Raw genomic sequence first — 13123 nt, forward strand, 5'->3', positions numbered from 1 at the left:
AGAAAAGGGGGAGCATAGGAAAGGGCATTCCAGGTCAAGGTAATAGAGGTAACCTCCAGTGCCAGAGTTCACAGGCAACTGGTAAGCTTTGGTTCCCCAAATCAGCTACAGGGCCTGCCTGGAAAGCTCATAAAGCTCTGGGCACAGCAAGATGAAGTTACACATTACAAATGGCATTTTAATTGGATTTGATTTCCTTGTGCCTTGCTTTTACAGTTGCGACCAAGGCAATGTCTTACTACCTCAACTCAGAAAACCACCTGGACCCAGGGCCCGTCTACGTGCGAGAAAATGGGCAACTGCACATGGTCAATCTGGCCTTGGATGGTGTCAGGAGTAGCCTGCAGAAGCCAAGGCCTTTCAGACTGTTTCCCAAAGGCTTTTCGGTGGAGCTTTGCATGAACAGGGAAGATGATACTGCACAGAAAGAGAAGACTGATCATTTCATCTTCACATACACCCGGGAGGGGAATCTTCGGTACTCTGCCAAATCCCTCTTCAGCCTCGTCCTGGGCTTCATCTCTGACAATGTTGATCACATTGATTCCCTTATTGGCTTTCCTGAGCAGATTGCTGAAAAGCTGTTCTCTGCTGCTGAAGCCAGACAGAAATTCACAGAGCCAGGTGCAGGGCTGAGGGCTTTACAGAAATTTACAGAGGCCTATGGAAGTCTGGTGCTTTGCTCCTTGTGTTTGCGAAACAGGTGGGTGTTCTGATTAAGACAGTGAGTAGTTTATTGGGTGTGTGAATTCTGTCAAGCTGTGGGGCTTAGTGTGCTTGGGCACTTTCCCCATCAAACAGCCCTTGAGTTCAGAATTTCCATACACGAAGTGGTAGGCCATTTTGAGAAAAATCGTTGTCTTTCTCCCTTCCCTTACCCTCCCAGACAACACTTAGGTTTATTTTGAAAACGCTTTAAAGGATTAGTTGATTGCCACAGCTCCTCCATTAGGTAGTAAATACTCCTCTACCAACTTTTCTAGAAAGAGAAAATAGAAAATGTGATTTGCTAAATATCTCTTGGTATGTATGCTCTCGGGGATGTGAAGATTAGTAACCAAAGTTCCTGTCTCTATTCCAGTTTTCAGACCACTAGATATTGAGCATTAGATAAAAAGCAACTTTAGAAGAATAAGTGGTTAAAATTTCAAGTGTCTTAAAGTTTGGAAATTTTCAGTAAGGTCCCAACACCAGAACCAAGGTCTGTCTGTTTTCTAACAAAGCAGATGTTTTCTCTTATCACCTGCCTTTGCTCATATACTTTTATTGATTTATTTAAAATTTTTATACCACCATCGTGTAAAATGACTTTCAGGGCATCTACTAATTAAAAAGAAAAACTTGAAAAAGTACACAGAAAATTTAAACACAAACACAAAAAGGTATAACGTGGAACATAAGCCTCCCTCCCATCTCTCTCCTGTTTCCCTTCCCCAGAGGCAACTCCTGTTATCAATTTCTTTTACATAATTCCAGAGATATTCTGTACATATACATGCATGTATAGCTGTCCCCTTTGTTATACAAACAACAACACACACACAGTGCTCACACTGGTATGCACTTTGCTTTCTTCACATATTTTGAAAATCATTTACCGTCAATATGTGTAGATTTTTAAGATAGCAGTATAGTATACCATTATGTATATCTTTATACATTTGGGAATATACTCTATATATAAATTGTATTCTGTTTTTTCCTCCACGTACCATTATACCTTAAGTATTTCTCACAATAGGGAAGATGCTTTTTATCCATTTGTGATGTCTGCACACTGTTCCAGTGGTCAAATTGGATGAGAATAGCACTTTCATTCACATTTGATCAGCACATAAATTAATGTAGCATTTCTGGAAAGAAGCTTGGCACTATGTATCAAAAGCTTTAAAAATATTCGTATCATTTGTTTGACCCATTAATTCCATTTATTAAGAGTCTGTTGTAATTTCTAATGTAATAATCAGATATGAGGACAAATACTTTACATAAGGGTGTTCATTGTAGTACTATTTGTAATAGTGAAAATCTGAAAGCTGAATATCCAACAAGAGGAAATTAATTAAATAAATTATGGTACATTCATATAATGAAATAGTGTATAACTTTTAAGATAATATCCAAAGATCATTTAAAATGGTGTGGTAAAATGTTCATTATAGAATAAATGAAAAAAATAATTAAAATTATATGTATGATCCCAATTTTGTTTGTAAAAAAAATAGAAAATTTTACATGTATTGCATATATGGGGGGGGAAAGAGAAGCCCACTGAAATGTAATTTAGGTAATGAGATTGAAATTGGTTTTAATTTTATTTATAGTTTTCCAGATTTTCTTAATTTTTTTCTCCAAGGAATGTATATTACTTTTATAATCAGAAAAATATAAGAAACATTTTTAGCAATCTTTTGGCTCATATTTTATTGCAACAATTACAAATAAGACAATAACTAAGACAATGCTGCCTTATTCAGATATAAGAGTAAGATTTTTCAGTTGTGATCAAAAACTTTCCTTCTTTTGAATCCTCAAAGGAAAATAGGAAGAAGGCAGGAGATTTGGGTTTGCATTTGCAATTCTCAGCTGAAGCTGCAGCAGCAAAGGTTTTACCAGCACGAAAGGGTTCAGGTCACGGGGAAAGAGCTTGAGAAAATAATTGAAAAACAAGATAATCGTGTAGGTACAGGCACTTGCTTTGTGGGGTTGGGTCACAAAGCTGCCTGCCAAAAGGGGAAGCCAGTGTCTTTGCAACTGGGTTTCAACCCTACAGAACTGTCTCCTCCCTGTGATTTTTAATCCCACCAGTGGTCACAGGGAGGCAAGTATTTGCCTTAAAATATCACCCTGTGTAACCAAAGTAATTATAATAGCTACCATTTAATGAGGGCCTATGAGATGCCATTTACTTTTGGAACATTTTTTCTGGTTTTCTTAATAGTCCTTAAAGGAAGTGATCATCAGCTCCATTTTCTAGCTGGAGAAATTGAGGCTCACAGAGGTTAAGTTTCTTACAATCATACAAGTAATTAGTATTGCTGGAACCCAAACTCAGGTCTGACACTAAAATATCTGTGCTGTTTCTGTTGCTTCTCCACTACACTCTTCTGAACTTTTTAAGGGGCAAGTTGTAAGACTAATTTTGAGTGAGACCCTAGAGCTTCAGTTACGTCCTAGATAAGCATGTAGTAGTGTCTGTGGTTTTGCATGTTCGTTTCTCAGCTTTGATTTTTGTAATGTTTGTTAATCATGTTATATGTTTTTGTGTCCTTCCCAGATAACCCTTGTTTCAGAATTACTAAATATCTTTTGGTTAACTGATCAAAGGATGTGTGTTTTCCTTTCTGTAATTGCCAGTAATTCCCCAAATTCCCATTAACCCACTTCAACTCTGTGATTGGAAGATGGAAAACAGCAGCTTTATTTACAATGCAATTAAAATATGTCTGAGTAAATAAGGCTCATTTGTGTACCCAGCTGAGCTCAGTCACCAGGCAGCTTAGAGGGGGTATCAGTGCCCCAGGCCATCTGTACCCAGCAGTCAGGCCAGCGATCAGCTTCAGTATATCTTATTCTGATTGGAAGTAGGAAGAAAAGAGATCTAACTCCCTTCTTGTCCTTGGATTATTCAGTGCTGTTTTTGGTTATTATGATTCTGGCAACAGTAGAGAAATGTGAACACTTTTAAGTATAACCCCACTGATCCTAGCTTACCATCTCGCTGTGGAAACTTCTAGACATCCATGAGAAAAGTGGATGAGAAAGGCACGCTCTTGCCCACAAGCATTTCCCTGTTCTCTTAGACTCCTCTCCTGTTTCCTGTCACTTCTAATCCCTTTTCATTTTTTCTCACTGACATCATATGAAATAGATGGACAACTAGAAAGCAGGGTGGAGGCTATAGCCTGGGCTGTGCAGTGTCTTTTTGATCTTCTTTTCCTCTCCAGAGGCCTCCTGATACTTCCCGATAGCAGTTCGGCAAGGTGCCCCAGTGTAATTAAAGTGTTCATGCTCACAGGTTTGCCTTAATAACCATCTAGTTTAGAATGAGTTCTTATAATAGTCATGCTGCGCATACTTTTGGAGTAAAGTTAGCGGGATAACAGTGGCACAGTGACGTGGGCAGCTACTCAAACTTGTGTTTGAATAGAAAAGATAAAACGTGACTGTCAAATATATCTTGGTATGTTCTTGGGGATGTGCTGGTTAGAACCCAGAATTCTTGGCCTGTTCCAGTTTTCAAAGCACTAGACACTGAGCATTAGATAAAAAGCAACCTTAAAGGAATGAGTGATTAAAATTTCGAGTATTCTAAACTTTGGAAATTCTCTGATAAAATCCCAGCATTGACACCAAGGTCTGTCTGACTTCTAACAAAGCAGAGTTTTTCTCTCGTGTCCTGCCTTTGCTCATATGTATTTATTTATTTATTTAAAGTTTTTATTCCACCATCACTTACAAAGATTTTTAGCTTAAAAAATTCAACCTGTGCCTACATAGTAATCAGTAAAGTCTGCTTATTACATAGTACCTTGTCCTGATGGAATGTTGATGTGTCACAAAGCCACAAACGGTGATGTTTTAAAAGAAAGAAAAGAAAAGCTGTTGATTGTTCTCCACACCCCACAGATATCTGGTGATTTCAGAAAAACTCGAGGAGATTAAGTCTTTCCGGGAGCTGACCTGCCTGGATCTATCCTGTTGCAAGCTTGGAGATGAGCATGAACTTCTAGAACATCTCACCAATGAGGCCCTCTCTAGGTATTGACCTGCCACCATTTGTAGATGAATTGTTTTGTTTCTTTTTTTAAAGGATGATCAGTTGGGATCATCTTGAAGAATGTTGATTACTTCCCAATCCTGTGTTTATTTGCTAATTCTTTTTTCTAAAATGATTCAATCTCCATTTACTCGGTACAAGCAGTATAGATTGGACAACTCTTAGGAAAGTAAGTCACTAGGTTCTTTACCTAAATAAACTTTATTTCAACATATAATACTTGACGCTATCTGTGTTGAAAAATGATTTTGCCCTGGTTTATTCTAGCAAGAGATGAGAAGTTATACAATTTCTACAATCATTATCATTTTCTATTTTAACTGCTAATTAACTATAAATTATTTAAAATGTGAGCTATTAAAAGACAGCCAAATAAATCCTTTTCAAGAACCATAATTTAAAGAAATCATCCAGTTCATACCATTCACAAATAGTCCGACTGATCTCAGTATGGCCAGCAGAGAGAAGGCCAGATGGATTCCTTTGTGGTTTAATAAACACCCAGAAGGATAACAGTACTACAAACCTGAGTCTAACCTGTACAAAGGTTGTTTTTTTTTTTGAATTTTATTTTTTTATACAACAGGTTCTTATTAGTTACCTGTTTTATACATATTAGTGTATATATGTCAATCGCCATCTCCCGATTCATCCCAGCATCAGCACCACCCTCGCACCCCCGCCACTTTCCCTGTCTCAGTGTCCGTATGTTTCTTCTCTACATCTGTGTCTCTATTTCTGCCCTGCAAACCGGTTCATCTTGTACAAAGGTATTTTTGTACAAGGTTAGTAAAGGTTCGGATTTCTTGAGTGTGGGACAGTGGGACACATTAATAACACCAGTTACAGGTTAGCTGAATGGATTGGCTTATGTCTGTACCTTATAAACCCAATCTGAGAATTGGATTTATAAAATAATTAGAATGAAAGAATTGTGCTTTGCATAAAGAATTCTCATAGGAGTTCTTAGCAGACTTTCCCAGTATATTTAGAGTGGTTTTGGTTTTCACACATCATTTGTCAGGAATGCAGCTTTTGTGATAAACAAGTGTATTTATATCCTTAATGCAGTCCCTGTTTACCTCATTCCATCATATACCTTTAGTGCCCTCTGCCATCTGAGACTAGTACTACATGACTTTGATCTGTAAGTTAACCCTCATTTAGCAACTGAAGTAGCACCAAAATATCTTTAACTTTATTAAATGCATTATGTGTGAAATAGCAGAGGTTAGAAGATACATTTTTGAATGAAATTTATGAAAGTATGTTCTCATGACTAGACTTTCTCAAATGCTCTTTAAGTAATTTACTTATGGACTTTGTTTTCTAGTGTAACTCAACTCCACCTGAAGGATAATTGTTTATCTGATGCTGGGGTGCGGAAAATGACGGCACCAGTTCGGGTGATGAAAAGAGGCCTTGAAAATCTAACATTATTAGATTTATCTTGTAAGTTTTATTAGAAGTTATAGATGATTAACGTTGGAAGAATGGACTTAGAAATCATTTAGTTCTTCCTCTTTGTTTGAGAGGTGATAAAATTGAGGGGAGGTGACTTTCTTAGGTGCCACAACAAGTTAATGGCAGAGCAGGACCTAAAGCCAGAGGCTCTTGACGCCTGGCCAAATACCTTTCCTGGCATGGTGCCACCTCTGTAAGGTAGTAAAAGCCCTTACAGATTCACCCATGCCACTTACTCTGTGCAGACAGGGCAACCTTTCATCATATTCACAGCATATATGAAGGACATTTGGCTCATTTTTACTTTCTTTGAGTTGCTGATCTATAGTGTCTGTCAGCTAGGTCATTTTTTATCAGTAATTGCCTGGTGAAAATCAGGATGAAATTCACAGTTTTGATACCTTGCATGGAATGAACCAGTTATTGACTCCAGTAGTAGAAAGATGGTAAGATCATTTATGATTTAACTGAGCATTTATTAAATATGTGGCAGGATGGTATGGTGTCAAAAAAATAGAAGGAGCAGGGGTTTGAGGTCAGAGGACACTCCTTGCTCTGCTACTGTGTGCCCTTGTGCAAGTTATTTAACCTCTCTGAGCCTCGGTTTTGGCTTGTGTGAAATGAAGATAATAATGAATGCCCTCCCTTCCTCCCAGGGAAGTCTATTCATTTAACAAATATTTTTGGGGTGTCTACAATGTGCCAGGCACTGTGCTCATGGTCTTTAGGACTCAGTGCTAAATGCAGTACTCTCTGATATGAGAAGGTGATATGTAAGAAAGGATTTTTTTTTTTAAATGCAGGTTAGTAGACATTAATAGTCTCTGTGCCTCAGTATCCTTGAAAATCTTTTTAAAATAAATCTTTTACTTTGGAGGTAAAATGGCTGTGAACAAAGTCTAATATACCATTCTAATACATGTTTACATATGTTGTTTTCATGTGGTTCCAAATTAAACCCTTTGGAATAACTATCTGGTTCATTAATTTTTCTGCTAACCCCCAGCTCCTAGAAAGTTAAAGCTGTGAAGGATCTTAAGGATCATCCAGCGTGGCTCCTTCACATTACAATAGGAAAGATAAGATTTCTATATTCAATTTACTCTGAAAAGCTTGTTCACTCAGTATTTTCTATTTTATCATTGTTTGGCCTTTTTTCCTGAGCTTATTGTTGGCATTGTAGCAATACTTATAACAGAATACTATCTATGTTTTGACATTTAGGTAACCCTGATATCACAGATGCAGGAATTGGATACCTCTTTTCTTTTAGAAAACTAAACTGCTTAGATATCTCTGGGACGGGACTCAAGGTAAGACTTCTACTCCCTTCTCTTGCTTTTCCAGACTTACAATTTGATATTTTGCTTCTGCTAATTGGCATTTAGAAAGGACTGGGATCTGTGATGGTGTTTATTTCCTACTGAAAGCAAGTAGGAGTTAACCAGATGTGTGTGCATTAGTGTTCTGGTTTTCCCTTACTAGGACGTCAAAGCTGTCAAACACAAGCTTCAGACCCACATAGGTCTCGTTCATTCCAAAGTGCCTTTGAAGGAATTTGATCACAGTAACTGCAAGACAGAGGGCTGGGCTGACCAGGTAAGGCAGATATTTTCTCCTACAGTTAACGTGGCTTCATTTTAATTCCAAGTGTCTTATTCAACACTTGAACAAATGTTAATCCTCTTGGTATTCCTTGGCTGAATTGTCATCTTCAGTCGAATCCGAGATACTGATGGCCTGGTAACTAACCCAGTTACTTAAGAAAAGGTGTTAGATGCCAGTCCTTAAATCTCATGCTCTGGTTGCTAGATTGTGCTTCATCCGTATGGGACCTGGAAGAAAACGCCTTCTTATAAATGACTCAGAAAATAAATGAATTCTTGCTTGCTATGCAAAAAAGCAGTATGACCCAGCTTCACAGGGACAGATTCTCTTAGCAGTGGTGTATACTGGAAAGAGAATAAGTCACACTGATAAGAATTCAAATCTAACTCTTTCCCTTTTTGGGGGCAAATTTCTTAACTCTTAGAGCCTTAGTGAAGAAACATCTTTTTTTATCCTGAGCTCTCCCATTTTCTTTCTTTCTTTTTGAAGTTTAAAAATTTTTATTTTATGTACAAAGAACTAGGACTGTTTGGAAAGGTAGATGTCCTGGATGAACCATTCGAGGAAGTTCACTTAGTCCAACTCAATGAAGCCGATATCCTCCAAGTACTGGCAGAAACACCGGTGACACATATTGAGGCCATATTTCCAGATCAGACTATGCTAGTTTGAGCACACTGAGCCCTTCCATTTTCAGCTTCTTAGCTGAACTTTGATGCTCTCTTGTCTTTTTGATGGCCTTCCTTAAGTTGGTGAAGTACAGACGTAAGTAGAGAGTCAGAAGGTAACCAAGTAGTAGAGCACCAGTAGATGCCAGCCTCCCTGTGGCTGGTGCCTTTCTCCTTCAGATACTTTAAACCAATGTTTATTGCTGGAGGCCTAGAGGACCCACCAAATTTTTTGATCTGGATCCCTCCTTGGCTCCAAGCAATAACGCATGGTTGTGGACCTATCCATCCACCTGATTGTAGCATCACCTCCCTATAAGTAAGCAAGAAGGGGTGCTGGTGAATCAGTGTTTCAGAAGCACTTTGAAGTTTGTGAAAATGCATGCTGAAATAATTACAACAGTTCATTGTCAGACAAAGTTTATAGTGCTGGAAGAATCCTAGATACATCCAGTAGACTTGGGGCAGGTGTGGGATGGTCTTACAAGGGCTTGATGTAGTTTGGTTATGGTAGCAGGTGACATGGTGGAAAGAGCATAGGCTGTAGGGTCAGAGGCCTGAATTTGGGATCCTGGCTCAGCAACCCAATAGGGATATGACTTAAGGCAACTTTGAGTCTCTGTTTATTTATCCGTAAAATGCAGAAACCAGGACCTTTCTTGCAGAGCTAAGGATGAAGTAAAATACCTAACAGCCTGGACTGAAAGCACCATGCAATCTCAGCTGGACCCTAGGACTTGGCAGCAGTGCTTTATCTATCTTTTATTGATCCTTATTGAAACTGTTTCAGGCTGACTCCATCCTCCTCCTGCCTCATTCTCAGAAGGTGACACAGAAAAATGAGGCCATCTAACAGGAGTTCCTTTACTTCCCTCTGTCTCAAAATTTCTACAGTTCTGCAACATACCCCACTTCCCTCCTATCTAAGGGAACAGGTATGCCTCTTTATTCCAGTGATAAGCCCTTTAGTGGCTTCTTTTCCTTTCAGTTCTGTTCCCTGAGATCTCCAGCATACTCTGTGATATTTTACTAATAATTATTTCCCTGTACTGCCCCACCACTACATCTTCAATCTCACTCTCTGTTGGCCGTTTTCTTTATGTGTATAAACATGTTACTTTTATTCTCACATGTTCTTTATCCCCCATTGCGATTGTGAGCTGTTTTCTTTTCTTGTCTTCCCACGTCCTCACTGCCTACTCAGTTCTTAATCCCTTGTAAGCTAGTTCTGGCCCTCACGGCTCTGCTGCAGGTGTCGTCCTGAAGGTGGCATGTGATCTCATTCTTCACCTTCCTTGGCTTTTCTGCAGTTCTGATATAAACATGCATGCCTTATGCTTTTTCTCTCTGGCCTTCCTGCTCAGTATCTCCTAACTTTCTCGCTTCTCCCTTTAGCTCTTGCTGATTCCTCATTTCCTCTTCTCCTCTTTTCTTCTATCTCCACCCACTCTCCTGGTGATCTGAACTGTTCTCAGAGCCTTTACTGTCCCTGCGGGAATGATATCACCTTCTCTTACACGTTAGACCTGTTCCTAAATATTCTCCATAAATCTCTGCCAGGTACCTCAAATTCAGCTTGTCCAGAACCAGGCTTGTCGTCTTCTTCCCCATCCCCAAACAGCTTTTCCTAATTGACATTCTTATTTCTGTTAGTAGAAGCACAGTTTTCCTTATTGTCCCCTGAGCCACCAGATTCAGTTCATCTTAGCATTCTTTTAGATCTGTCCCCATTTTCCATGCTCAGGGAGGTATCATAGAGGGGCTGACAACTAAGATTTATTGAGTGCTTCCTATATTCCAGACACTGCTAAACCCTTCATGTATGTTAATCTCATTTAATCCTTACAACCACCCAATGGGCTATGTACTATTATTAATCCCGATTTTACAGATGAAGAAATTGAAAGACAGAAATTAAATCACTTGCCAAGGGTCCCCTGGCTAGTAAGTGGTGGAACTAACTCTGGAACAATATTCTTAAACTATGTGTTGTGCTGCCTCTGTGACCTGAAAATGTTTGTCTTGACTTTCTTTTATGATCATTTCATTGCATACCACGAGAAGTGCTGAATTTAAAGTTCTTGCTACTTGTGCTATATGTGAAATAATTGTTTATTTATGTGTAGTTTATACTAAACCAAATTTTCAAAAGAATTTATAGTAGCTTGTAATAAAAATACATTTGTAGCAGTTTAAAAAAATGGAAACTGATCATGAAGTGTCATGAGAATATGGAAACATGGTCCTTTCACACACGTACAAGAGTGAGTTACAGTTGGTATAGTTTAAGGCATGAAAGTGAGTCTAGGAATGTGTGAAAAGTATTATGACTAAGGTTTTAAATTTTAGTATTTAGTTTAAGGTTATGCAGTTTATTTCTAGATTGGAATAGAGATGAAAATAGGGAGTCAGCTTTGTAGATTTTTTCGGAGTCATGCAAGTATGTATATCCAGCATGTTTGTATTCTGACCAACTCATGCCTTAAAACAGAAAATTCAGACTTGACTTGGTTCTTTTTCTTATCCCCATCATCTGAAGTAAGATTACCATGGGGGTTTGTGTTTATGGAAAGAGAGAGGTGGGGACCAAGGAAAGCTTGAGATTTTGTTTGGATTCAAATCTTTCCAAATACATTTCAGATTGTTCTGCAGTGGGAGCGTGTGACTTCGGAAGCTGTGAAGCCACGAGAAACCTCGGAGCCTGGAACAGCTGCTCAGCATTTCTGTGAGAAATTCCCTTTCCTTTGGAGTGTTTTGCCCTTAGGTTATTTGCCCTTAAAGCACTTAGCTCATCTTCACTCAGTGGGAAAATTAATTATGATAGTATTGACTTAATTAGATCACTGAGACTTGTATTCTGTCAACACAGCCTACAGTGTAAGTTCACACTTAGCTTTGAGTACCAGCACCAGGAAAATACCTTATTAAATGTATGTATGTATGCACATATGTGCTTATTGACATCCCATCTTGTTCCAGAAAAAATTTGCAGTGGTACAAATGTAGATGGATATAGAACATTAAAAAGGAATTAAAAGTGTAGCCAAAAGGGACAAGCAACCCAAGTGTCCATTGACAGATGAATGGATAAACAAAATGTAGTATTTACATACAATTGAATATTATTCAGCCTTAAGGAGGAAGGAAATTTTAACACATGCTATAACATTGCTGAAATTTAGAGACATTCTGCTAAGTGAAATAAGCCAGTCAAAAAGACAAATGTTGTATGAGTCTTCTTATGAGATTCCTAGAGTGGTCAAGTTCATAGAGACAGAAAGTAGAATGGTGGTTGCTGGAGACTGAGGTGAGGAGTGGTAGGGAGTTACTATTTAATAGATACCAAGTTTTAGTTTCCGGATACCAAGTTTTAGTTTCGCCAAGCTGAAAAAGTTCTGGAGATGGATGGTGGTGATGTTTGCACAACAATGTGAATGTACTTAATGCCACAGAACTATACACTTAAAAATGGTTAAAATGCTAAATTTATGTTATGTGTATTTTACCGTACTTTTTTCTGTAAGGAGTTAAAGGATGAAATCGAAGTGAAGGAAAAATAAACGTAGAAAAATAAGAAAAATTCAGGGCAAACCAAAAAATATAGGATAAGGTTGTATCATTTGCTAGAGTTGTGCCGCAAACTTGGCTGTTTTTAGGAGACAGAGTCAAGTCCAGATTTTGAGTAATAATAGCTGACGTTTTTTCGAGCTTTTACTATTGTGCCAGGCATTGTGCCAAGCACCTTATGTTACTTTATCTTCACATCACCCTTATGAAATAGGTTTTATATCCCTCTAAAGATGAGAAAACTGAATCTCAGAGAAGTCACTTGCTCAAGGTCATTTATGCAGCAAGTGGCAGATCTGAGATTTAAATCCAAATCTGTGATACTCTCATGTGAGTACATACCTTCAACCTGTGCTGGTGCATTTGCTGTAAGTTATTTTACAGGGCACTTAATAGGGAATAAAATTAATCCAAACCTCACCCTGTTTGGGCCTCTTATCACTTCCCTTGGATCATCTTTCTGGACTTAGGCAGCCGTTAGCAGTGGCATAGGAAAACTCGTTGCCCTTCCGTTTGTCACCCTTACAGATGGGAAACGGGCTCGAACAGAAGCCCCAGTGAAGTGTCACCTGGCAGACGCCCACATGAATTCTTCTGAGAAACTCCAGTTCTATAAAGAGAAAGCCCCAGATTGCCATGGACCACTGTTGAAACACGAAGCCCTCTCAGGCCAGGAGTCAAAGAAGAGCAAGAAGAGAGCTTTCGAGGAGCCAGAGAAGGAACAGAGCAACTCTTCACAGTCTTCAAAGCAGAAATATGTGTGTCTTGCTGTGGAAGACTGGGACTTGTTAAATTCCTATTGATTGGCGGATATAAGTTGACCATTTTCCCCTCCAACTCTAATGTACGAGGAAAGGGGGCTGATGATGTTTTCCTTTTCGTTTGAATTTACCTATGGCATTAGCATAGCAAGCGGATATTTCTACTTTTGTGGTGGGGGAGGGGAATGCTATGGAAGTATGTAATAATTTCTAATGTATATTTTCAATACATAGTAATTTTTTCAAATAAACGTTTTTGCTGTCCTTAGGTTCTC

General features: G+C 38.6%; 1 protein-coding gene across 1 annotated transcript; it reads left to right on the forward strand.

Annotated features, from left to right (window-relative positions):
- The first annotated feature begins 230 nt into the window (after positions 1 to 230).
- Positions 231 to 12890, forward strand: LRRC42 (leucine rich repeat containing 42). The gene is made up of 7 exons (XM_065890554.1): positions 231 to 703; positions 4630 to 4761; positions 6114 to 6232; positions 7469 to 7557; positions 7730 to 7843; positions 11161 to 11245; positions 12616 to 12890. Exons 1-7 carry the CDS (start codon positions 231 to 233, stop codon positions 12888 to 12890), a joined length of 1287 nt encoding a protein of 428 aa, XP_065746626.1.
- Positions 12891 to 13123: the final 233 nt, after the last annotated feature.

This window comes from Phocoena phocoena, chromosome 1 (genome assembly GCF_963924675.1).
Source record: "Phocoena phocoena chromosome 1, mPhoPho1.1, whole genome shotgun sequence".
NCBI classification, from domain to species: Eukaryota; Metazoa; Chordata; class Mammalia; order Artiodactyla; family Phocoenidae; genus Phocoena; species Phocoena phocoena.

Coding starts and splice junctions, on each gene's coding strand:
- LRRC42 (XM_065890554.1), top strand. CDS start 231: ATGTCTTACTACCTCAACTCAGAAAACCACCTGGACCCAGGGCCCGTC. Junction 7,558..7,729: donor TCTCTGGGACGGGACTCAAG/GTAAGACTTCTA, acceptor TTCCCTTACTAG/GACGTCAAAGCTGTCAAACA. Junction 7,844..11,160: donor CAGAGGGCTGGGCTGACCAG/GTAAGGCAGATA, acceptor AATACATTTCAG/ATTGTTCTGCAGTGGGAGCG.